This window comes from Scyliorhinus torazame, chromosome 7, assembly GCF_047496885.1.
Source record: "Scyliorhinus torazame isolate Kashiwa2021f chromosome 7, sScyTor2.1, whole genome shotgun sequence".
NCBI lineage: Eukaryota > Metazoa > Chordata > Chondrichthyes > Carcharhiniformes > Scyliorhinidae > Scyliorhinus > Scyliorhinus torazame.
The window spans coordinates 9,421,714-9,446,899 of record NC_092713.1 but is presented as its reverse complement, the minus strand read 5'-3'; the positions used below and the strand labels follow the sequence as shown (position 1 = coordinate 9,446,899).

The following is a 25,186-nucleotide window of genomic DNA, read 5'->3' as shown; positions in this document are numbered from 1 at the left end:
ACACAGAGAATGGCTGCTAAGAAGTCTGCCCCACAATCTCTGGAGGCCTCATTCACCGGGCTGCTGGATGCCATGGAGCAACGTAGTGATGTACTCCACCCATGCACGCTGAGGAGGCCAGCAAGCAATGAGACAATCCCAGCATGAGAGGCAGTGGCAGTGCTGGTCAGCGCCAACTCCCCGCAGGGGAGGTCAGCCATCCAGTGCCACAAAAAAGATGAATGATCTCCTCCGTTCTGCCAGGTGAGTCATTCCCTCCATCACTCATACACCCATCACACTTCAGGGAGCTCACTCACTGACACTTCAAAGGACATCACCACTCTCTCTCCATCACAGATCTTTATCTCTCCAGATTCTAGTCTCCTCATTACCTCCCTACTCCCATTCAGCATCCACACGCAAGGCATCCTTACCAGCTGCCCCGGCATGTGGCCTGGTCACTCTCTCTCCATCTGTTTTCATGCAGGACAAGTTGGCTCACAGTAAACGAGAGAGATTCCAGATGGGGGAGGAATGCAAGAATTGGAAATCCTCTCGGAATTGAAGGAAAGAGCCCTCCAGCTGGCAGGGAACAAACTCGACTGCTCCTGCCGAGGGTGAGGTGGGCACCAACAAACCAAGTGAGGAACTGAACACCCATCATCCATCACACTCATCTAACGTGAGTTAGGTCTCTTTTACCTGAAGGACCCTGCCATGCACTAATGAAATCTCCCTCACCTTGCCGGCACACCTGGGAAGAAACCCAGGGCCTCCACCAGCCAGGTCCAAGAGCCCACCTCAGAGACCAATTTGAAGATCAAAGAGCCGTCACTGTTGCTCAGGCAACTGTGTTTTTGTCCCACAGAAGGCTGAATGCTCAGTTTAGAGCCGGTTCCATCTGTTCTCTGCAAGGTTGCCAGCACATTGGTGGTGTCCCCTCACCATGACAGAACACATCAGTCATGTATTGGGCAACACGGTAGCATTGTGGATAGCACAATTGCTTCACAGCTCCAGGGTCCCAGGTTCGATTCCGGCTTGGGTCACTGTCTGTGCAGAGTCTGCACGTTCTCCCCGTGTCTGCGTGGGTTTCCTCCGGGTGCTCCAGTTTCCTCCCACCGTCCAAAGATGTGCAGGTTAGGTGGATTGGCCATGATAAATTGCCCTTAGTGTCCAAAATTGCCCTTAGTGTTGGGTGGGGTTACTGGGTTATGGGGATAGAACATAGAACATAGAACAATACAGCGCAGTACAGGCCCTTCGGCCCACGATGTTGCACCGAAACAAAAGCCATCTAACCTACACTATGCCATTATCATCCATATGTTTATCTAATAAACTTTTAAATGCCCTCAATGTTGGCGAGTTCACTACTGTAGCAGGTAGGGCATTCCACGGCCTCACTACTCTTTGCGTAAAGAACCTACCTCTGACCTCTGTCCTATATCTATTACCCCTCAGTTTAAAGTTATGTCCCCTCGTGCCAGCCATATCCATCCGCGGGAGAAGGCTCTCACTGTCCACCCTATCCAACCCCCTGATCATTTTGTATGCCTCTATTAAGTCTCCTCTTAACCTTCTTCTCTCCAACGAAAACAACCTCAAGTCCATCAGCCTTTCCTCATAAGATTTTCCCTCCATACCAGGCAACGTCCTGGTAAATCTCCTCTGCACCCGCTCCAAAGCCTCCACGTCCTTCCTATAATGCGGTGACCAGAACTGTACGCAATACTCCAAATGCGGCCGTACCAGAGTTCTGTACAGCTGCAACATGACCTCCCGACTCCGGAACTCAATCCCTCTACCAATAAAGGCCAACACTCCATAGGCCTTCTTCACAACCCTATCAACCTGGGTGGCAACTTTCAGGGATCTATGTACATGGACACCTAGATCCCTCTGCTCATCCACACTTTCAAGAACTTTACCATTAGCCAAATATTCCGCATTCCTGTTATTCTTTCCAAAGTGAATCACCTCACACTTCTCTACATTAAACTCCATTTGCCACCTCTCAGCCCAGCTCTGCAGCTTATCTATATCCCTCTGTAACCTGCTACATCCTTCCACACTATCGACAACACCACCGACTTTAGTATCGTCTGCAAATTTACTCACCCACCCTTCTGCGCCTTCCTCTAGGTCATTGATAAAAATGACAAACAGCAACGGCCCCAGAACAGATCCTTGTGGTACTCCACTTGTGACTGTACTCCATTCTGAACATTTCCCATCAACCACCACCCTCTGTCTTCTTTCAGCTAGCCAATTTCTGATCCACATCTCTAAATCACCCTCAATCCCCAGCCTCCGTATTTTTTGCAATAGCCTACCGTGGGGAACCTTATCAAATGCTTTGCTGAAATCCATATACACCACATCAACTGCTCTACCCTCGTCTACCTGTTCAGTCACCTTCTCAAAGAACTCAATAAGGTTTGTGAGGCATGACATACCCTTCACAAAGCCATGCTGACTATCCCTGATCATATTATTCCTATCTAGATGATTATAAATCTTGTCTCTTATAATCCCCTCCAAGACTTTACCCACTACAGACGTGAGGCTCACCGGTCTATAGTTGCCGGGGTTGTCTCTGCTCCCCTTTTTGAACAAAGGGACCACATTTGCTGTCCTCCAGTCCTCTGGCACTATTCCTGTAGCCAATGATGACATAAAAATCAAAGCCAAAGGTCCAGCAATCTCTTCCCTGGCCTCCCAGAGAATCCTAGGATAAATCCCATCAGGTCCCGGGGACTTATCTATTTTCAGCCTGTCCAGAATTACCAACACCTCTTCCCTACGTACCTCAATGCCATCTATTCTATTAGCCTGGGGCTCAGCATTCTCCTCCACAACATTATCTTTTTCCTGAGTGAATACTGACGAAAAATATTCATTTAGTATCTCGCCTATCTCTTCAGACTCCACACACAATTTCCCATCCCTGTCCTTGACTGGTCCTACTCTTTCCCTAGTCATTCGCTTATTCCTGACATACCTATAGAAAGCTTTTGGGTTTTCCTTGATCCTTCCTGCCAAATACTTCTCATGTCCCCTCCTTGCTCGTCTTAGCTCTCTCTTTAGATCCTTCCTCGCTACCTTGTAACTATCCATCGCCCCAACCGAAACTTCACACTTCATCTTCACATAGGCCTCCTTCTTCCTCTTAACAAGAGATTCCACTTCCTTGGTAAACCACGGTTCCCTCGCTCGACGCCTTCCTCCCTGTCTGACCGGTACATACTTATCAAGAACACGCAGTAGCTGATCCTTGAACAAGCCCCACTTATCCAGTGTGCCCAACACTTGCAGCCTACTTCTCCACCTTATCCCCCCCAAGTCACGTCTAATGGCATCATAATTGCCCTTCCCCCAGCTATAACTCTTGCCCTGCGGTGTATACTTATCCCTTTCCATCATTAACGTAAACGTCACCGAATTGTGGTCACTGTCCCCAAAGTGCTCTCCTACCTCCAAATCCAACACCTGGCCTGGTTCATTACCCAAAACCAAATCCAACATGGCCTCGCCTCTTGTTGGCCTGTCAACATATTGTTTCAGGAAACCCTCCTGCACACACTGTACAAAAAACGACCCATCTATTGTACTCGAACTATATCTTTTCCAGTCAATATTTGGAAAGTTAAAGTCTCCCATAATAACTACCCTGTTACTTTCGCTCATATCCAGAATCATCTTCGCCATCCTTTCCTCTACATCCCTAGAACTATTAGGAGGCCTATAAAAAACTCCCAACAGGGTGACCTCTCCTTTCCTGTTTCTAACTTCAGCCCATACTACCTCGGAAGAAGAGTCCCCATCTAGCATCCTCTCCGCCACCGTAATACTGCTCTTGACTAGCAGCGCCACACCTCCCCCTCTTTTGCCTCCTTCTCTGAGCTTACTAAAACACCTAAACCCCGGAACCTGCAACATCCATTCCTGTCCCTGCTCTATCCATGTCTCCGAAATGGCCACAACATTGAAGTCCCAGGTACTAACCCATGCTGCCAGTTCCCCTACCTTGTTTCGTATACTCCTGGCATTGAAGTAGACACACTTCAAACCACCTACCTGAACACTGGCCCCCTCCTGCGACGTCAAATCTGTGCTCCTGACCTCTATACTCTCATTCTCCCTTACCCTAAAACTACAATCCAGGTTCCCATGCCCCTGCTGCATTAGTTTAAACCCCCCCAAAGAGCACTGACAAATCTCCCCCCCAGGATATTTGTGCCCCTCAGGTTCAGGTCTAGACCATCCTGTCTGTAGAGGTCCCACCTACCCCAGAAAGAGCCCCAGTTATCCAGAAATCTGAATCCCTCCCGCCTGCATCATCCCTGTAGCCACGTGTTTAAATGCTCTCTCTCCCTATTCCTCATCTCACTATCACGTGGCACGGGCAACAACCCAGAGATAACAACTCTGTTTGTTCTAGTTCTGAGCTTCCATCCTCGCTCCCTGAAAGCCTGCCTGACATCCTTGTCCCCTTTCCTACCTATGTCGTTAGTGCCAATGTGGACCACGACTTGGGGCTGCTCCCCCTCCCCCTTAAGGACCCGGAAAACACGATCCGAGACATCACGTACCCTTGCACCTGGGAGGCAACATACCAAACGTGAGTCTCTCACGCTCCCACAAAATCTTCTATCTGTGCCCCTGACTATAGAGTCCCCAATTACTAATGCTCTGCTCCTCTCCCCCCTTCCCTTCTGAGCAACAGGGACAGACTCCGTGCCAGAGGCCCGTACCCCATGGCTTACCCCTGGTAAGTCGTCCCCCCCACAAGTATCCAAAGCGGTATACTTGTTTCTCAGGGGAACGACCGCAGGGGATCCCTGCACTGACTGCTTTTTCCCAGTCCCTCTTACAGTTACCCATCTATCTCCAATCTTTGGTGTAACTAATTCCCTGAAGCTGCTATCTATGACCCCTTCTGCCTCCCGAATGATCCGAAGTTCTTCCAACTCCAGCTCCAGTTCCCTAACTCGGTCTTGGAGGAGCTGGAGATGGCAGCACTTCCTGCAGGTAAAATCAGCAGGGACACTAACTGCATCCCTCACCTCAAACATCCTGCAGGAGGAACATTGCACTCCCTTCCCTGCCATTCCTCTAACTTTCTACCAAGATCTGGCTAACAACTAAATTAAATTTTTATAAAAAATAATAATAATATAATAAAATATGGTACTTACCTCAGACCAATGGGTTTTATAGGGTGGAGATGTGGACCTTGGGTAGGGTTCTCTTTCCAAGAGCCGGTGCAGACTTGATGGGCCGAATGGCCTCCTATTGCACTGTAAATTCTATGATAAATTCTATCTCATTGGTGATTTGGACATCCCCCACAAAGCTCAGGGCTAACGTCACTCAACCATTGTGCTCTCTACACATGCTGTCCAGCAGCATGTGATGAAACTGAATCCCAAAGGCACAGATCACCGAGGATGAGCCTTGATCAGGAGAGATTAAATTCTCCGTGCAACATCAGCATGATGTGACCCTGGTCACTGAGAGTAAGCGAGCTGCCTTCAACCATCAGGAGTCAGGCAGTATCTCCTTGTGGAACAATGCACTGCCCCACTGCAAGTCATCATCAACCTCCTGCACCTAAGGGCAACCACTTCCTCCCCACTAACTGTGTACGCTGCCAGCAGTCAATGGGAGAGCTGTGCTCGTGGACAGGACCTCAAGATGATACAACGTGATCATCGGCCCGAACCATCACCATCATGAATCAGTCGGCTACGAGAACTTCCTGAGTTCGTCTGGCCATCGCCACTGCCTGATGGTCGGCCTCCTCGACCTCCTGGAACTCCTCTTCATCGTCCATCTCAATATCCTTCATCCTCGCCTGGGTTGGGGGCAAGGGGGCCGGGCCTGAAAAGGGAGCTGCGCCAGAGGGGGCGGGGCAGGCTTTGGAAAGCACGGGTGTTTTCCCCGCGCACGGGAAGAAAGGCGGGAAGGGGAACGAAGGAACGTATATTGATTGGGAGACTCCCACACGGGGAGGTCAACGGGACGGTGGGGGAAGCCAGGGTCAGCAGGTGTCAGCTGACTTACGGGAGTGATATGGGGGGAGCAAAAAAGCTAGACAGGGGTCTAGCGGGGGGAGGGGAGGGGGGGGAAGGGGGGAAAGGGTTGCTGCTGCACTGGCCGAAAGGGAATGGGACACAGAAGAGGTGGTCGGGACGGGGGTCCCCCGGCTGGGGGACTGGAGGGTGAGGGAGACGCGGACACGGGACTGCCCAGAAAAGGAGATGGCTAGTCGGCCCGGGGGGGGGGTGGGGGGGGGGGGGGGGGGGGGGGGGGTGAGCCCCTCCAATCCGGCTGATAACGTGGAGTGTGAGGGGCCTGAATGGGCCGGTGAAGAGGGCTTGAGTGTTCGCGCACTTAAAGGGACTGAAGGCAGACGTGGTTATGCTCCAAGAGACACACCGGAAGGTGGCGGACCAGGTCAGGTTAAGAAAGGGATGGGTCGACTTCCGGGTGCGGCGATGACCAGCTGAGTCGCACGTTTCGGCAGCTCCCGGTGAAACGGACTTTTGGGCTCTTGATAGGAGCCCCAACAGCAATTTTGACGGCTAAAAACACTGTGCGGTAAACCAGAAGGGAATCCCCCTGGATACGGATGGAAAAAGGAGGAGAGAGTGGCCAGATTGCAGTGGATCCTTTAGAACAGCGGCAAGGAAGGCAAGCAAAAACCAAGATGGCGTCGGAAGGTGGCAGTTTAACATGGGGCCCTGAACAACAAGAGTTCTTGAAATGCTGTGTGGAAGAGATAAAAAAGGAAATGAAGAAAGAGCTGTTGGCCCCGATACTACAGGCGATCGAAGGGCTAAAGGAGGAACAAAAGACCCAGGAGCGGGAGCTTCGGGTCGTGAAGGCAAAGGCAGCCGAGAATGAGGACGATATACAGGGCCTGGTGGTGAAGACGGAGACGCAGGAGGCACATCAGAAACGATGTGTGGAAAGGTTGGAGGCACTGGAAAACAACGCAAGGAGGAACAACCTGAGGATTCTTGGTCTTCCTGAAGGTGTGGAGGGAGCGGACGTCGGGGCATATGTGAGCACGATGCTGCACTCGTTAACGGGAGCGGAGGCCCCGGCGGGTCCGTTGGAGGTGGAGGGAGCATACCGAGTGATGGCGCGAGGACCGAGAGCAGGAGAAATTCCCAGAGCCATAGTGGTGAGATTCCTCCGTTTTAAGGATAGAGAAATGGTCCTTAGATGGGCGAAGAAAACTCGGAGCAGTAAATGGGAGAACGCGGTGATCCGCGTTTATCAAGACTGGAGTGCGGAGGTGGCGAGGAGGGCGAGCTTTAATCGGGCCAAGGCGGTGCTTCATAAAAAGAAGATAAAATTTGGAATGCTGCAACCGGCAAGACTGTGGGTCACATATCGAGGGAGGCACCACTACTTTGAGACGGCGGATGAAGCGTGGACTTTTATTGTGGAAGAAAAACTGGAATGAGCGGGTTATTAAAAAGAACGTTCGAACAAAGTGGTGGGGCGAATGTGGGGAGCAAAGAGGGGTTTTATGTACTAATCCTGCGATGTGGTAACTTTTCTCTCTCCCACAGGTGGTGATGGGGGGAGGAGGGGAGGTGGAGGAGATGGGGCGTTGGCCATTGGGGCGGGGCCAAGGGAGAAGCACGGGCTTGGTTCCCGCGCTATGATAATCATGGCGGGAATAGAGAAGCAGGAAGGAGGGGGCGTCGCACGGTGCGAGCCGAGGTCACGGGGGGAAGCCGAGGTCAGCCAGAGTTTGCTGACTTCTGGGAGCAACATGGGGGGAGTAATTATGCTAGCGGGGGATCTAGCGGGGGGGGTGGGAGGGGGAATTACTGGGTTGCTGCTGCTGGGGAGAGGGGGGAGCTGGTATGGGAGAGGATGGGCAGGGGGGCACCGCCTGGGGGAGATGCAGCTGCGTGGGAACTGGGTGAGGAGCTGGAAAAAGGTGATGGCTAATCGACAAGGGGGGGGGGTAGGAAGCCCCCCAACTCGGCTGATCACGTGGAACGTGAGAGGGCTGAACGGGCCGATAAAGAGGGCACGGGTACTCGCACACCTTAAGAAACTTAAGGCAGATGTGGTTATGTTCCAGGAAACGCACCTGAAACTGATAGACCAGGTTAGGCTACGCAAAGGATGGGTGGGGCAGGTGTTCCATTCGGGGCTAGATGCGAAAAACAGGGGGGTGGCTATATTAGTGGGGAAGCGGGTAATGTTCGAGGCAAAGACTATAGTGGCGGATAACGGGGGCAGATACGTGATGGTGAGTGGCAAACTACAGGGGGAGACGGTGGTTTTGGTAAACGTATATGCCCCGAACTGGGATGATGCCAATTTTATGAGGCGGATGCTAGGACGCATTCCGGACCTAGAGATGGGAAAGCTGATAATGGGGGGAGATTTTAATACGGTGTTGGAACCAGGGCTGGATAGGTCGAAGTCCAGGACTGGAAGGAGGCCGGCAGCAGCCAAGGTGCTTAAAGATTTTATGGAGCAGATGGGAGGTGGAGATTTAGCAGACCTAGGAGTAAGGAGTTCTCGTTTTTCTCCTATGTCCATAAAGTCTACTCGCGAATAGACTTTTTTGTGCTGGGTAGGGCATTGATCCCGAAGGTGAGGGGAACGGAGTATACGGCTATAGCCATTTCGGATCACGCTCCACACTGGGTGGACTTGGAGATAGGGGAGGAAACAGGAGGGCGCCCACCCTGGAGAATGGACATGGGACTAATGGCAGATGAGGGGGTGTGTCTAAGGGTGAGGGGGTGCATTGAAAAGTACTTGGAACTCAATGATAATGGGGAGGTCCAGGTGGGAGTGGTCTGGGAGGCGTTGAAGGCGGTGGTTAGAGGGGAGCTGATATCAATAAGGGCACATAAAGGGAAGCAGGAGAGTAAGGAACGGGAGCGGTTGCTGCAAGAACTTTTGAGGGTGGACAGACAATATGCGGAAGCACCGGAGGAGGGACTGTACAGGGAAAGGCAAAGGCTACATGTAGAATTTGACTTGCTGACTACAGGCAATGCAGAGGCACAATGGAGGAAAGCACAGGGTGTACAGTACGAATATGGGGAGAAGGCGAGCAGGTTGCTGGCACACCAATTGAGGAAAAGGGGAGCAGCGAGGGAAATAGGGGGAGTGAGGGATGAGGAAGGAGAGATGGAGCGGGGAGCGGAGAGAGTGAATGGAGTGTTCAAGACATTTTATAAAAAATTATATGAAGCTCAACCCCCGGATGGGAGGGAGAGAATGATGGGCTTCTTGGATCGGCTGGAATTTCCCAAGGTGGAAGAGCAGGAAAGGGTGGGACTGGGAGCACAGATCGAGGTAGAAGAAGTGGTGAAAGGAATTAGGAGCATGCAGGCGGGAAAGGCCCCGGGACCGGATGGATTCCCAGTCGAATTCTATAGAAAATATGTGGACTTGCTCGCCCCGGTACTGACGAGGACCTTTAATGAGGCAAAGGAAAGGGGACAACTGCCCCCGACTATGTCTGAAGCAACGATATCGCTTCTCTTAAAGAAGGAAAAGGACCCGCTACAATGCGGGTCCTTATAGACCTATTTCCCTCCTAAATGTAGATGCCAAGGTCCTGGCCAAGGTAATGGCAATGAGAATAGAGGAATGTGTCCTGGGGGTGGTCCACGAGGACCAAACTGGGTTTGTGAAGGGGAGACAGCTGAACACGAATATACGGAGGTTGTTAGGGGTAATAATGATGGCCCCACCAGAGGGAGAAACGGAGATAGTAGTGGCGATGGATGCCGAGAAAGCATTTGATAGAGTGGAGTGGGATTATTTGTGGGAGGTGTTGAGGAGATTTGGTTTTGGAGAGGGGTATGTTAGATGGGTGCAGCTGTTGTATAGGGCCCCAGTGGCGAGCGTGGTCACGAATGGACGGGGATCTGCATATTTTCGGCTCCATAGAGGGACAAGGCAGGGATGCCCTCTGTCCCCATTATTGTTTGCACTGGCGATTGAGCCCCTGTAGCCGAATACCTCGCAGAAAGATAGACGGAATGGGAAAAAGAAGGCAGCAGCAGCAGCCCAGGATCGGGGGGGGGGGGGGGGGGGGGAGGAACCAGAAGGACTCTCAGGGTTGTTAATATATACTGTATAGTATGTATAGGTCGTTGCTACAGATAATTATATATTGGACTGTTAAATTATATTTTTGGAGAGTGTTACTTGTGATAAGGCAGTTGCCAATTAGGGCTAGTTTTCATTTTTGTTATTTATTATTTATTCATTTTTTGTTTATAAAATAGGTCATTGTTATTTGTGTTGTTATAATATTGTGTAAAGAATGCACAATGTACTGTGTTGGTTGACCAAAAATTTTCAATAAAATATTTAATTAAAAAAAAAAAGGGATGGGTAGGACAGGTACTCCACTCAGGACTGGACGCGAAGAATAGTGGCAATATTGGTGGGAAAGCGTGTGTCATTTGAGGCCAAGACTATCGTAGTGGACAATGGACGGAGATATGTGATGGTGAGTGGTAGGTTGCAAGGGACGTGGGTGGTGTTGGTAAATGTATACGTCCCGAACTGGGATGATGCTGGATTCATGAAGCGCATGTTGGGGCGCATTCCGGACCTGGAGGTAGGATGCCTGATAATGGGAGGGGACTTCAATACAGTGTTGGATCCAGCACTGGACCGCTCCTGATCAAGGACTGGAAAGAGGCCGGCGGCGGCCAAGGTGGATCAGATGGGGGGAGTGGACCCATGGAGGTTTGAATGACCACAGGCCAGGGAATTTTCTTTCTTCTCCCATGTACACAAAGCCTACTCCCGGATAGATTTTTTTGTTCTGGGCAGGGCGCTCCTCCCGAGGGTGGAGGAGACGGGGTATTAGGCCATAGCCGTTTCGGATCACGCCCAGCACTGGGTGGAACTGGGGCTGGGAGAGGAGAGGGACCAATGCCCGATGTGGCGGCTGGAGGTGGGACTGCTGGCGGACGAGGTGGTGTGTGGGAAGGTGAGGGGGTGTATCGAAAGGTACGTGGAGGCCAACGACAACGGGGAGGTGCGGGTGGGGGTGGTATGGGAGGCGTTGAAGGCGGTGGTCAGGGGAGAGCTAATCTCCATCAGGGCTCAGAGGGAGAAGACAGAGGGCATGGAAAGGGAGAGGTTAGTGGGGGAGATTTTGAGAGTGGACAGGAGATACGCAGAGGCACCAGAGGAGAGATTACTTGGGGAAAGACGACGGCTCCAGACGGAGTTTGACCTGTTGACCACAGGGAAGGCGGAGGCACAGTGGAGGAAGGCGCAGGGGGCGACCTACGAGTAAGGGGAAAAGGCTAGTCGGATGCTAGCACACCAGCTCCGTAAGAGGATGGCAGCAAGGGAAATAGGGGGAGACAAAGATGGAAGGGGAGCCACGGTTCGGGGTGCGACGAAAATAAACGAGGTATTCAAGGCCTTCTATGAAGAGATGTACAGATCCCAGCCCCCAGCGGGGGATGAGACGATTCCTAGACCAACTGAGATTCCCGAGGGTGGAGGAGCAAGAGGTAGCTGGTTTTGGGGCACCAATTGGGTTGGAGGAGCTGAGCAAGGGTTTGCAGGTGGGGAAGGCCCCGGGACCGGACGGGTTCCCGGTGGAGTTCTACAGGAAGTACGTAGACCTGTTGGCCCCGCTACTAGTGAGGATCTTTAATGAGGCAAGAGAGGAGGGGACCCTGCCCCCGATAATGTCGGAAGCGACAATTTCTTTGATCTTAAAGCGGGACAAGGAACCACTGCAATGTGGATCGTACAGGCCGATCTCGCTCCTCAATGTGGATGCTAAGTTGTTGGCAAAAGTGCTGGCCACGAGGATCGAGGACTGTGTCCAGGGGGTGATCCACGAGGACCAGACGGGATTCGTAAAGGGCAGGCAATTAAACACTAATGTGCGGCGGCTCTTAAACGTGATAATGATGCCAGCGGAGGAGGGAGAGGCGGAGATAGTGGCAGCTAGGGACGCGGAGAAGGCCTTTGACCGAGTAGAGTGGGAGTACCTCTAGGAGGTGCTGCGTAGGTTTGGGTTCGGGGGAGGGATTATCAGTTGGGTTAAGCTCCTTTACAGAGCCCCGGTGGCGAGTGTAGTGACGAACCGGCGGAGGTCGGAGTACTTTCGGCTATACCGAGGAACGAGGCAGGGATGCCCCCTGACACCCCTGTTGTTCGCATTGGCGATCGAACCCTTGGCTATGTCATTGAGGGAGTCTAATAAAGGGAGGGGGGTGATCCGAGGGGGAGAAGAGCATCGGGTGTCGCTATATGCGGATGACCTGTTGTTGTACGTGGCGGATCCAATGGAGGGGATGGTGGAGGTCATGCAGACTCTAAGGGAGTTTTCAGGCTATAAGCTCAATGTAGGGAAGAGTGAGCTCTTTGTATTACAGGCAGGGGGACAAGAAAGAAGGATAGGGGACCTACCGCTGAGGGCGGAGGGGAGCTTTCGGTATCTGGGGATCCAGATAGCCAGGAGTTGGGGGGCCCTGCATAAACTGAATCTGATGAGGTTGGTGGAGCAAATGGAGGAGGACTTCAAAAGATGGGACATGTTACCGCTCTCGCTGGCGGGTAGAGTGCAGTCGGTCAAAATGGTGGTCCTCCTGAGGTTTCTGTTTGTGTTTCAGTGTCTTCCCATCGTGTTCACCAAGGCCTTTTTCAAGAGAGTAGGTAGGAGTATAATGGGGTTTGTGTGGGCGAATAGGACCCCGAGGGTAAGGAGAGGGTTCCTGGAACGAAGTAGGGACTGAGGAGGGTTGGCGCTGCCCAACCTAGGGAGCTACTACTGGGCAGCAAATGTGTCGATGATCCGCAAGTGGGTGATGGAGGGAGAGGGGATGGCATGGAAGAGGATGGAGATGTAAAGGAACGAGCCTGGGGGCGTTGGTGATGGCACCGCTGCCACTCTCGCCGACAAGGTACACCACAAGTCCGGTGGTGGCGGCAACGCTAAGGATCTGGGGTCGGTGGAATCGGCACAGGGGTGCAATGGGAACCTCGGTGTGGTCCCCGATCAGGGGTAACCACCGGTTTGTCCCGGGGAGGATGGACGGGGGGGTTCCAGAGCTGGCATCGGGCGGGGATTAGAAGAATGGGGGACCTGTTCATTGACGGGACATTTGCGAGCCTAGGGGCACTGGAGAAGTTTGAGATACCCCGGGAAATGCTTTTAGATATATGCAGGTGAGGGCGTTTGTGAGGCGACAGGTGAGGGAATTCCCGTTGCTCCCGGTACAAGAAATTCAAGATAGGGTGATCTCGGGTGTATGGGTCGGGGAGGGTAAGGTGTCGGCAATATACCAGGAGATGAAAGAAGAGGGGGAAGCGCTGGTAGAGGAGCTGAAGGGTAAATGGGAGGAGGAGCTGTGGGAGTAGATTGAGGAGGGGTTATGGGCTGATGCCCTAGGTAGGGTTAATTCCTCTTCCTCATGTGCCAGGCTTAGCCTGATACAATTTAAGGTGGTCCACAGAGCGCACTTGACGGGGGCGAGGTTGAGTAGGTTCTTTGGGGTAGAGGACAGATGTGGAAGGTGCTCAGGGAGCCCGGCGAACCATGTCCATATGTTTTGGTCATGCCCGGCACTGGAGGGGTTCTGGAGAGGAGTGGCGGGAGCAATATCTCAGGTGGTGAAAGTCCGGGTCAAGCCAAGCTGGGGCTAGCAATATTTGGAGTAGTGGATGAGCCGGGAATGCAGGAGGCGAAAGAGGCCGGCATTCTGGCCTTTGCGTCCCTAGTAGCCCGGCGAAGGATCTTGCTAATGTGGAAGGAGGTGAAGCCCCCTAGCGTGGAGGCCTGGATAAATGATATGGCTGGGTTCATAAAGCTGGAGAGGATAAAGTTTGCCTTGAGAGGGTCTGCGCAGGGGTTCTACAGGCGGTGGCAACCGTTCCTAGACTATCTCGCGGAGCGTTAGAGGAAGGTCGGTCAGCAGCAGCAGCAACCCGGGGGGGGGGGGGGGAATGTCCTGGGAAGGGGGGGGGAATGGGGGATTGCTTGGGGGGGTGGATGAGCAAGAGACAACATGAAGGGTTGGGGAAACCGGCACGTGCGGGAGAGGGCCAGTGTACAAAGCTATGTAAATATACCATTTTGCCATGTATATATCTTGCTCAGTGCGATTTCTTGTTATTTTGGTACAGGGGGCGGGGGTTATTGTTTGTAAGGGAGAAAAATTGTGTTAAAAAACTTTAATAATTTTTTTTTTTTAAATAAGGGTTGTGTGGTACTGGTGTTGGAGTAATTTTCAGCTGATGCAACAGTCAACTGAAACTGGTTTGATAATAACGTCTGAGGTACTGATAAGAACTCCATCCAATCATTGCGTACCAGGTCAAGGGAAGTAAAAGCAGACGGGTGAGATTATGATCCGATAATCCAAAGGCGAGATCTCATCATAATTAAATTGCTTTGCATGCAAAGTAAAGTGAAGCAAAATGTATAAGTGGTGACATTGGAGCCACAGAACCTGGATCACACCTGGTTGAATAAACCTTCCAGCAATAATGATCTTTATTATTGTCACAAGTAGGCTTACATTAACAGTGCAGTGAAGTTACTGTGAAAAGCCCCCAGTTGCCACATTCCGGCGCCTGTTCGGGTACACAGAGGGAGAATTCAGAATGTCCAAATTACCCAACAGCACGTCTTTCAGGACTTGTGGGAGGAAACCGGGGCCCCCGGAGGAAACCCACGCAGACACGGGGAGAACGTGCAGACTCCGCACAGACAGTGACCCAAGCCGAAAATCGAATCTGGGACCCTGGCGCTGTGAAGCATCAGTGCTAACCACTGTTGTACCGCGGCCGGGATTCTCCGTGGCATGTCCGCTCCGCTACCCTTGCTAGCGAGGACAGAGAAATTGGCGCTTCGTTAAATCTCCCATCCTCTGCAGCCGGACCGGAGAATCCCGCTGCTGTGAATGGACGGAGAATCGCATCCCTGGAGTCTGCTGGAATTGAAGTTCAATCTCCAGGATGCTGCTGTGTGCGCGACGCTGGAAAAACAATATCACAGGGCTATTAAAAAAGTTGTATTAGTCATTTTCTTGGAACATTTCCCTTTACCAATTCTTGAAGATGGGGAGGGGTGGAAATGACTGGGTGACGGTCAAGGTAATGAGTCATTTTGCTTTCCAATGGCATAGGAAGTTCCAAGGATGGATGTATTGGCCAAGTCATGTGATGAAACCTCCATGGCTATATTTAATTATAGTTAGAACCATAGAAGCTCAGAAGGGAGCCATTCAGCCCATCTTGTCCATGCCAACCCAAAGACACCCAGGTGCCTTTTCTGATCCCATCTTCCTGCACCCGATCCATAGCCCTGCAGCTTACCGCACCCAAGGTGCCGATCCAGGTACTTGGTAAAAGAGTTTAGGGTCTCTGCCTCCACCACCAACTCAGGCAGCGAATTCCAGACACCCACCACCCTGTGTAAATATGTTTCTCCACATGTCCTCTACACCTTCTGCCACTTAGCTCAAATTTATATCTCCTGTTTTTTAAACTCTCTGCCAAGGCAAACAGATTCCTCCTGACTATCTCTACCCCTCACAATTCTGTACATCTCAATCATGTCACCCCCTCAGCCTTCTCTGTTCCAAGGAAAACAAACCCAACCTCTCCAATCTCTCCTCTTAGCTACAATTTTCCAGTCCTGGCAACATTCTGGCAAATCGTCTCTGCACTCTCTCCAGAGCAATTACATCCTCTCTGTAATGTGGTCACCAGAACTGCACGCAATACTCCAGTTGTGGCCTCACCAGTGTCTCAAACACTCCCTACTTTAGTATTCAATACCTCTGCCAATGAAGGAGAGCATTCCATATTCCTTCTTTACAACTTTATCTACCTGTACTGCTACTTTTAGGGACCTGTGCACTTGCATGTCAAGATCTCTTTCATCTACCTCTCTCAGTATATTCCCATTTATTGTGTATTCCCTTTCACTGTTTGACCTCCCTAAATGCATTACCTCACACTTACCCGGGTTGAACTCCATCTGCCACTTTCCTGCCCACTCCACCAACCCATCTACACCATTTTGGAGCTTACAGCTATCCTCTACACTCTCCACTACTCGGCCAATATTTGTGCCGTCTGCAAATTTCCCCCACGATCAAGTCCAAATTGGTAACCTTCGACACAGCAAGAACGGAGACATGAAACAGGGAGAAAGAGCGAGGATCGAAGGAAAACCACCAGGTTTACATCTCTACCCAGCGGAGTGGGTGATACAGCTTATTCTCAATATAAAATAAAAACAGGAAATGTTGGACGTACTCAAGTCAAGCAGCATCTGTGAAGAGAGAAATGTTTCAGGTCTGTGACATGTCATTGGAACCTTTCACTGTTTTTCTCTCCAGATTTTGCCGGCCCTCTGAGCGTTTCACAAGAACGCGAGAAACAGGACCAGGTGTGGACTGCACTGCCCATCAAGTCTGCTACACCTTTTAATATGATCAAGCCTGATTTTGGGTTTTAACTCCATTGTCCTGCCTCTTCCCATATCCCTCAATTCCCTGAGGAACCAAAAGTCTGTCTATCCCAGTCTTAAAAGTATTCAACGATGAATCATCCACCGCCCTCTGAGGTAGAGAATTCCAAAGATTCACAACCCTTTGAATGCGGTACTCCAGCGTTTTCTTTTTGTATTTCACATTTCTAGCATCTACACTATTTCGATTTTGTGTTTGTTTATTCCTGTGTACCGCTAGGAAAAAAATAATTGTATTTACTTATTCCCGATCAATAAAGTCATCACACTGCCAAGGCAGAGTCTCCCTCGGATGCTCACCCACTCCACATGCACTCTCGCTCCGTACCATACCTGCAGCGGTTCCACCAACTCCAATGTGTGTTTCAGGTAAATTAAGTTTGTGATCTTGGATTCAGCTGCCTGAACCTGTTAAATAAATGCAAGGTATGGCGTCATTGCTATCACTTAGCAGCAACCAGAGCTAATTAAAGGAATGCAAAATTATAAATCAAATATGCCTGGAAGATTCATCCACCTCAAACCAAAAATAATTTACACTCAAGAACTCTAGAGGGCAATATGAGAAGACTCCATATTACCATTGCAAACTTTGACGGTCTGTATCATGTGTGTGTGTGTGTGTGTGGGGTGGGGGGGGGGGGGGTGGGTGCAGAAATGGCTACCATGTGGATCAGATTAATACCAAAGATTCATATTGCCAACCCAGCTGAAGCAGACTCGGGGCCTGTCTCCTCGTCCGACCCTTGGCAAAGCAAAAATCGCAGTACTTTGTCAAATGCAAAATAATCACAGGACCGGCCTTTAGGCAGTGAAGTGGAGGAGGACCAGATGCACAATAATTTTTATCAATACCATACATATTTAGGGAAACAAATCTCAACAGTTTATAGAAAGTAGCATAGGAAACATACAGTGTCTTGCTTTGGAATCTGCACGAGGACAGATAGGAGCTGGTCAGTGTCCAAGAACCGTGAAATTACTGCAGAGATAAAGCACAAAATTACAGTTTATATATTTATACGTGCATTAGTGGAATGCAATCACACTGCCAACAAGTAACATTAAACTCATGCATTGTCAGGAAAGTTGTCTCACGTAAACAACTGCTATCCCAAAGGAGAACAAGTTCGAGGACAAGTTGCATCAAATCTTAAATTCTCATCCCCGTGTTCAGATCTCTCTCAGGCCTCGCTCTCTCCCCATCTCTGTAGCCTTCCCCAGCTCTACAATCCCAGGTTCCTTGCACATCTCAAACTCTGTCTTCTTGTCCATTACCCACTTACTTCACCCAACATTGGTCACTGGATCTTCTGGTACCAAGGCCCTAAGTTCTGGAATTCCCTCCCTAAATCTCTCCACCTTTCTCTCCTCCATTAAGACCCTCCTTAAAATCTACCTGTTTGACAAAACTTTTGAGAGAATGTTCTAACTTCATCTCCTGATGTGTCCTGATGGCCAGTTATGTTTGGCAGAATTCTCAATCGGTGTTTCTAGTTTTTTAAAACTCCTATAAAAGGCACTATTATAAATGTTGTCAGGAGCGGATGGAGGCGGCGTCATGTAAAGACATCAGTTTGGGAGCACTGATAACGGCACCTCTTCCGTTTTCGCCGGCCCGATACTCCACAAGTCCGGTGGCGGCTCTGAGAATCTGGGGACAGTGGAGGAGATATAAGAAGAATGGAGGGAGCATCGGTTTGGACCCCGATTTATAATAACCATCGGTTTGTACCGGGTAGGCTGGATGGTGGGTTCCGGAGATGGAAAAGGGCAGGAATTAGAAGGATGGGGGATCTATTTATAGACGGGAACTTCCCCAGCTTGAAAGCCTTGGAGGTTAAATTTGAATTGCCAGCAGGGAATGGGTTTAGGTACTTGCAGGTGCGAGACTTCCTGAGAAAGCAGATTCCGGCCTTTCCGCTGCTGCACCAACGGGGGATACAGGATAGAGTAGTTTCCAGTACCTGGGTGGGAGAGGGGAAGGTATCGGATATTTACCAGGAGCTTTCGGAAGCGGAGGAAACTCCAATGGAGGAGCTTAAGGGCAAGTGGGAGGACGAGCTGGGAGGAGAAATAGAGGCGGGTCTGTGGGCGGATGCCGTAAGCAGGGTTAATACCTCCTCATCATGTGCCAGGCTTAGCCTGATATAATTTAAGGTAGTCCACCGGGTATACATGACGGTGGCTTGGATGAGCAAGTTTTTTGGGGTGGAGGACAGGTGTGCGAGGTGCGCGGGAAGTCCAGCAAATTATGTCCACATGTTTTGGGCATGCCTGAAGCTTAGAGGGTTTTGGCAGGGTTTTGCTAAGGCAATGTCCACGGTACTAAAAACACGGGTGGTGCCGAGTCTGGAGGTAGCGATCTTTGGAGTGTCGGAAGAGCCGGGAGTTCAGGGGGCGAAAGAGGCCGACGTCTTGGCCTTTGCCTCCCTGTAGCCCGGAGACGGATCTTGTTAATGTGGAGGGACTCGAATCCCCCGGGTGTGGAGACCTGGGTCAGCGACATGGCTGGGTTTCTCAGTCTCGAGAAAATAAAGTTTGCCTAAGAGGGTCAATGGTCGGGTTCCCCCGGAGGTGGCAGCCGTTCGTCGACTTTCTCGGGGGAAGTTAAAATGTCAACAGAAGCAGAATTCCAAAGTGGGGGGGGGGGGGATTGTTGTTTTTGGTTGGGTTGTGTGAAGATTGGGATGGGGGTGGAAATGTTTATTATACCATGTTTATGTAATTTTTATTGTTATTATAAAAACTTTTAAATACCTTAATAAAAATAATAAAAATAAATAAATCAATGTTGTCAGGGTCAAGCACTTCCAAATTAGATGCGAAGTAAGGCAAACGCACTCCACCTTGTCTCCACCCAATTCCAGGCAGTTTTCTGCCGTGGACTCGTGCCCATGAGAAATTGGCTCGGGGAAACACAAACGCATTTCATTATAGGGCTCTTACTACCACTGAACAAGAGGAGACCTTCAGCAACCCCATCGCATGAGGCTGGACTGGAGCCCAGATACCAATGGTGAGATGCCACTCTCTAACCCACATCACTCACCATAGTGTCCAAGAAAGACAGCAAATGTATCTCTGTTACTGGTCTGTACCAAGCTAGTGTTTGACACTTTTTGTTATTTTCTCAGAAAATCAGGGGAATACTGAAATAATTAAAATGCTTCTTTCTAAAACACACAAGCCAGGATTCTCCGCTCCCGCTGGAAGTGAATTGGAGTTTTGGCTGGGACTCCAAATTCTCAGTTCTTGCTTGCACCGAGACGGCAACAGCCGAGGTCAGAGAATCCCGGCCGTAATTGCGAATTTCTTCCCCTGAAGGCAGTGTTTTGGAAGCTGAATCCGTCTCCAGAAGGGTCCACGCTTACCAGCAACCATTTCTAGCAAAGACCATGTCATTTTGAGAAGGGTGCCCATTCTTCTTTTTTTAATTCATTTACGGGATGTGGGTGTCGCTGGTCAGGCCAGCATTTATTGCCCATCCCTAGTTGCCCTACAGGTGGTGGTGAGATGCCTTCTTGAACCGCTGCAGTCCTTGAGGTGTAGGTACATCCACCGTGCTATTATGGAGTTCCAGGATGTTGCCTGAGGGACAGTGAAGGAACGGCCGATATATTTCCAAGTCAGGGTGGGGAGTGACTTGGAGGGGAACCTCCACTGCCATGAACCAGTAGCTAACCTGCTGTCACAATTCTTTGCTGCACTAAGTGGGACCACGCAAGTCCACTGTAGGAATCTGCAGGTCACTCAGCACAGAGCAGGCCTTCAGCTGCAAGAGTGGCCTAAGCACTCGGGTGGAATTTTAACCGTGATATGCTGTTCCTGATGGCAGAAAAGGAAGTGGGCCACATTTCCGCTCTCTTTCTTTTCCCACAATTAAAGTTTGAAGTGCCAGTGGTGTGTATGGGAGACACATGTAATCACACACTGGGGAAAGTCTTTCAATGGTGAAACCTGCTCAGCTGAAAATGCAGCAGATACAGGCGGGCTATAAAAGAGCTTCCAGGACAAAGGTGGTCTTTGTCATGACCACAACGAGCCTACCCAACTCCATTGCCATTAACAGAAGACTTGAGAGCACAAACGTGGCATAATTTGTTTCAAATTTAAATGTCATATTCCACTGGTTTCATTTAATTCATGTGTGCATCGTGGTTATTTAGAACATAGAACATACTGTGCAGAAGGAGGCCATTCGGCCCATCGAGTCTGCACTGACCCACTTAACCCCTCCTAACCTTTTTTAGTCACTAAGGGCAATTTAGCATGGCCAATCCACCTAACCTGCACGTCTTTGGACTATGGGAGGAAACCAGGGGCAAAATTCTCCGGTATCGGCACGATGTCCGCCGACCGGCGCCAAAAACGGCGCAAATCAGTCGGGCATTGCGCCGCCCCAAAGGTGCGGAATCCTCCGCATCTTGGGGGGCCGAGCCCCAACCTTGAGGGGCTAGGCCCGCGCCGGACTAATTTCCGCCCCGCCAGCTGGCGGAAAAGGCCTTTGGTGCCCCGCCAGCTGGCGCGGAAATGACATCTCCGGGCGGCGCATGCGCGGGAGCGTTAGCGGCTGCTCACGGCATCCCCGCGCATGCGCTGTGGAGGGAGTCTCTTCCGCCTCCGCCATGGTGGAGACCGTGGCGAAGGCGGAAGGAATAGAGTGCCTCCACGGCACAGGCCCGCCCGCGGATCGGTGGGCCCCGATAGCGGGCCAGGTCACCGTGGGGGCACCCCCCCGGGGCCAGATCGCCCCGCGCGCCCCCCCAGGACCCCGGAGCCCGACCGCGCCGCTTTGTCCCGCCGGTAAGGTAGGTGGTTCAATCCACGCCGGCGGGACAGGCATTTTAGCAGCGGGACTTCGGCCCATCCGGGCCGGAGAATCGCGGGATGGGGCCCGCCAACTGGCGCGGCGCGATTCCAGCCCCCGCCGAATCTCCGGTGCCGGAGACTTCGGCAACCAGCGGGGGCGGGATTCACGCCAGCCCCCGGCGATTCTCTGACCCGGCGGGGGGGTCGGAGAATCTCGCCCCAGAGCACCCAGAGGAAACCCACACAGACACAGGGAGAATGTGCAGACTCCGCATAGACAGTGACCCAGCAGGGAATCGAACCTGGGACCCTGGCGCTGTGAAGCCATAGTGCTAATCACTCGTGCTACCGTGCTGCCCTGAGACCAGCTTAGTCTGAGAGCTAGATGCACACCTTGAGATGGCACACATTAATGGTAGTTGGGGATATTTCTTTCTTGTGAATGTGCTATTGCATTGACTTTTCATTGAATGTTCTGTGTCTTGTGTTTTACTCACCGTTGTGGGAGAGATGGCTGATCCCGCAGGGTCAGCTGGCCCTCCTTTCTGTACATTGTAAAGGGCATTGTCCGAGATCACTCCCAGCGGGGATAACTGACACGTAAGTGAATTCAATGCCATGTAAAAACTCTGGGCGCAATTCTCTGTTTAGGAGACGAAGTGTTGAATTGCGGTTCCCGTTTGGGGTGCTATTTGTGGAGCAATTCAGGATATATTAATGGGCCATTCCAAGCAATTCCCGACCCTGTTCTTATCACTGGGAGCGGAGTTAGCATCAAAGAGCCTGCCAGCTGGAACTGTTTTTAAGCGCTCCACTTACCACACAATCACTGCAACCACCATCACGGCTCTGAGAAGACCTACCCCGCAAGGTCAGGAGTCCAAGGTGGACCCACAGCTCCATGGCAGTGCGGACACCCAGTTCCCCAGCGTGGGCCGCAGACTCAAGCCTGTCCTCATGTACAATGCCTGGGAGGTGATGGCAAAGGCAGTCAGCACAATCAGTCTCACCAGGAGGAGACAGCGAGTTATCTGGAGAGGTGAGGGTCACTGGTGAGGCCTCTGCCCCGAGAGAGGCAGAGAAAGGCTGATGTGCACGTGTCCTCTGGTTGGGATGAGCACTGCTGACCCCCTGCTTCCTCTGCAATGGGGCATCACTTATGAGTGCCAAAACCTAGTGTGCTCCTGACTTGAGCTTATCTGCTCTCATTGGGTACATGGCATCCTCAGGCTCCCAATTGCAGGGTAACAACGTCCTGGAAGTCGACAAGTGGACTGAGCAATTCCCTCAGAATCTACTCCCATTTGGAAGCAAATGGACGTATTAGTGAGAGGCAGCACGGTTTCGTGAAGGGGAAGTCGTGTCTCACTAACTTGATAGAGTTTTTCGAGGAGGTCACTAAGATGATTGATGCAGGTAGGGCAGTAGATGTTGTCTATATGGACTTCAGTAAGGCCTTTGACAAGGTCCCTCATGGTAGACTAGTACAAAAGGTGAAGTCACACGGGATCAGGGGTGAGCTGGCAAGGTGGATACAGAACTGGCTAGGCCATAGAAGGCAGAGAGTAGCAATGGAGGGATGCTTTTCTAATTGGAGGGCTGTGATCAGTGGTGTTCCACAGGGATCAGTGCTGGGACCTTTGCTCTTTGTAGTACATATAAATGATTTGGAGGAAAATGTAACTGGTCTGATTAGTAAGTTTGCAGACGACACAAAGGTTGGTGGAATTGCGGATAGCGATGAGGACTGTCGGAGGATACAGCAGGATTTAGATTGTCTGGAGACTTGGGCGGAGAGATGGCAGATGGAGTTTAATCCGGACAAATGTGAGGTAATGCATTTTGGAAGGTCGAATGCAGGTAGGGAATATACAGTCAATGGTAGAACCCTCAACAGTATTGAAAGTCAAAGAGATCTAGGAGTACAGGTCCACAGGTCATTGAAAGGGGCAACACAGGTGGAGAAGGTAGTCAAGAAGGCATACGGCATGCTTGCCTTCATTGGCCGGGGCATTGAGTATAAGAATTGGCAAGTCATGTTGCAGCTGTATAGAACCTTAGTTAGGCCACACTTGGAGTATAGTGTTCAATTCGGGTCGCCACACTACCAGAAGGACGTGGAGGCTTTAGAGAGGGTGCAGAAGAGATTTACCAGAATGTTGCCTGGTATGGAGGGCATTAGCTATGAGGAGCGGTTGAATAAACTCGGTTTGTTCTCACTGGAACGAAGGAGGTTGAGGGGAGACCTGATAGAGGTATACAAAATTATGAGGGGCATAGACAGAGTGGATAGTCAGAGGCTTTTCCCCAGGGTAGAGGGGTCAATTACTAGGGGGCATAGGTTTAAGGTGAGAGGGGCAAGGTTTAGAGTAGATGTACGAGGCAAGTTTTTTACGCAGAGGGTAGTGGGTGCCTGGAACTCGCTACCGGAGGAGGCAGTGGAAGCAGGGACGATAGGGACATTTAAGGGGCATCTTGACAAATACATGAATAGGATGGGAATAGAAGGATACGGACCCAGGAAGTGTAGAAGATTGTAGTTTAGTCGGGCAGCATGGTCGGCACGGGCTTGGAGGGCCGAAGGGCCTGTTCCTGTGCTGTACATTTCTTTGTTCTTTGTTTTGTTATGTGACTGTACATTCACAATAAGGGTCTTAATTAGGCTCAATGGATCAGTGTGCTATAATAGGGGCTGGTTTAGCACAGGGCTAACTCGCTGGCTTTCAAAGCAGACCAAGGCAGGCCAGCAGCACGGTTCAAATCCCGTACCAGCCTCCCCGAACAGGCGCCGGAATGTGGCGACTCGGGGCTTTTCTCAGTAACTTTATCATAGAATTTACAGTGCAGAAGGAGGCCATTCGGCCCATCGGGTCTGCACCGGCTCTTGGAAAGAGCACCCTACCCAAGGTCCACGCCTCCACCCTATCCCCATAACCCAGTAACCCCACCCAACATTAAGGGCAATTTTGGACACTAAGGACAATTTATCATGGCCAATCCATCTAACCTGCACATCTTTGGACTTGGGAGGAAACCGGAGCACCCGGAGGAAACCCACGCACACACGGGGAGGATGTGCAGACTCCGCACAGACAGTGACCCAAGCCGGAATCGAACCTGGGATCCTGGAGCTGTGAAGCAATTGGGCTATCCACAATGCTACCGTGCTGCCCATTGAAGTCTACTTGTGACAATAAGCGATTTTCATTCATTTTTCATTTTCAACTCTCGGTCAGGCTACTGTTAGTTTCAGTATGTGATAAGAGGTAGTTAGTACGAAGGAGGATGGGAGGAACTTGATGGGTGATAGGGGGAGATTGGAAGCCGGACTCTCTTGCAGGGCAGCACGGTAACAGTGGTTAGCACAGTTGCTTCACAGCTCTAGGGTCCCAATCTTGATTCCTGGCTTGGGTCACTGTCTATGCGGAGTCTGCACATTCTCCCTGTGTCTGCGTGGGTTTCCTCCGGGTGCTCCGGTTTCCTCCCACAGTCCAAAGACGTGCAGGTTAGATGGATTGGCCATTCTAAACTGCCCTCAGTGACCAAGAAGGTTGGGAGGGGTTATTGGGTTATGGGGATAGAACAAAGAACAAAGAAAAGTACAGCACTGGAACAGGCCCTTCGGCCCTCCAAGCCTGCGCCGACTATGCTGCCCGTCTAAACTAAAATCTTCTACACTTCCTGGGTATCCCTCTATTCCCATCCTATTCATGTATTTAGGGGCAGCACAGTAGCATTGTGGATAGCACAATTGCTTCACAGCTCCAGAGTCCCAGGTTCGATTCCGGCTTGGGTCACTGTCTGTGCGGAGTCTGCACATCCTCCCAGTGTGTGCGTGGGTTTCCTCCGGGTGCTCCGGTTTCCTCCCAT

General features: G+C 51.1%; 1 protein-coding gene across 1 annotated transcript in view; it reads right to left on the bottom strand.

Annotated features, from left to right (window-relative positions):
* The window catches only part of msh4 (mutS homolog 4), a 145,163-nt gene that overhangs the window by 73,991 nt on the left and 45,986 nt on the right, over positions 1 to 25,186 (bottom strand). Inside the window, exons 8-9 of the mRNA XM_072512839.1 lie at positions 17,419 to 17,486; positions 16,838 to 16,912 (exon numbers count right to left, since the gene is read on the bottom strand). Coding sequence (XP_072368940.1) covers positions 16,838 to 16,912; positions 17,419 to 17,486 — 143 coding nt within the window. The remainder of the gene's footprint in view (positions 1 to 16,837; positions 16,913 to 17,418; positions 17,487 to 25,186) is intronic.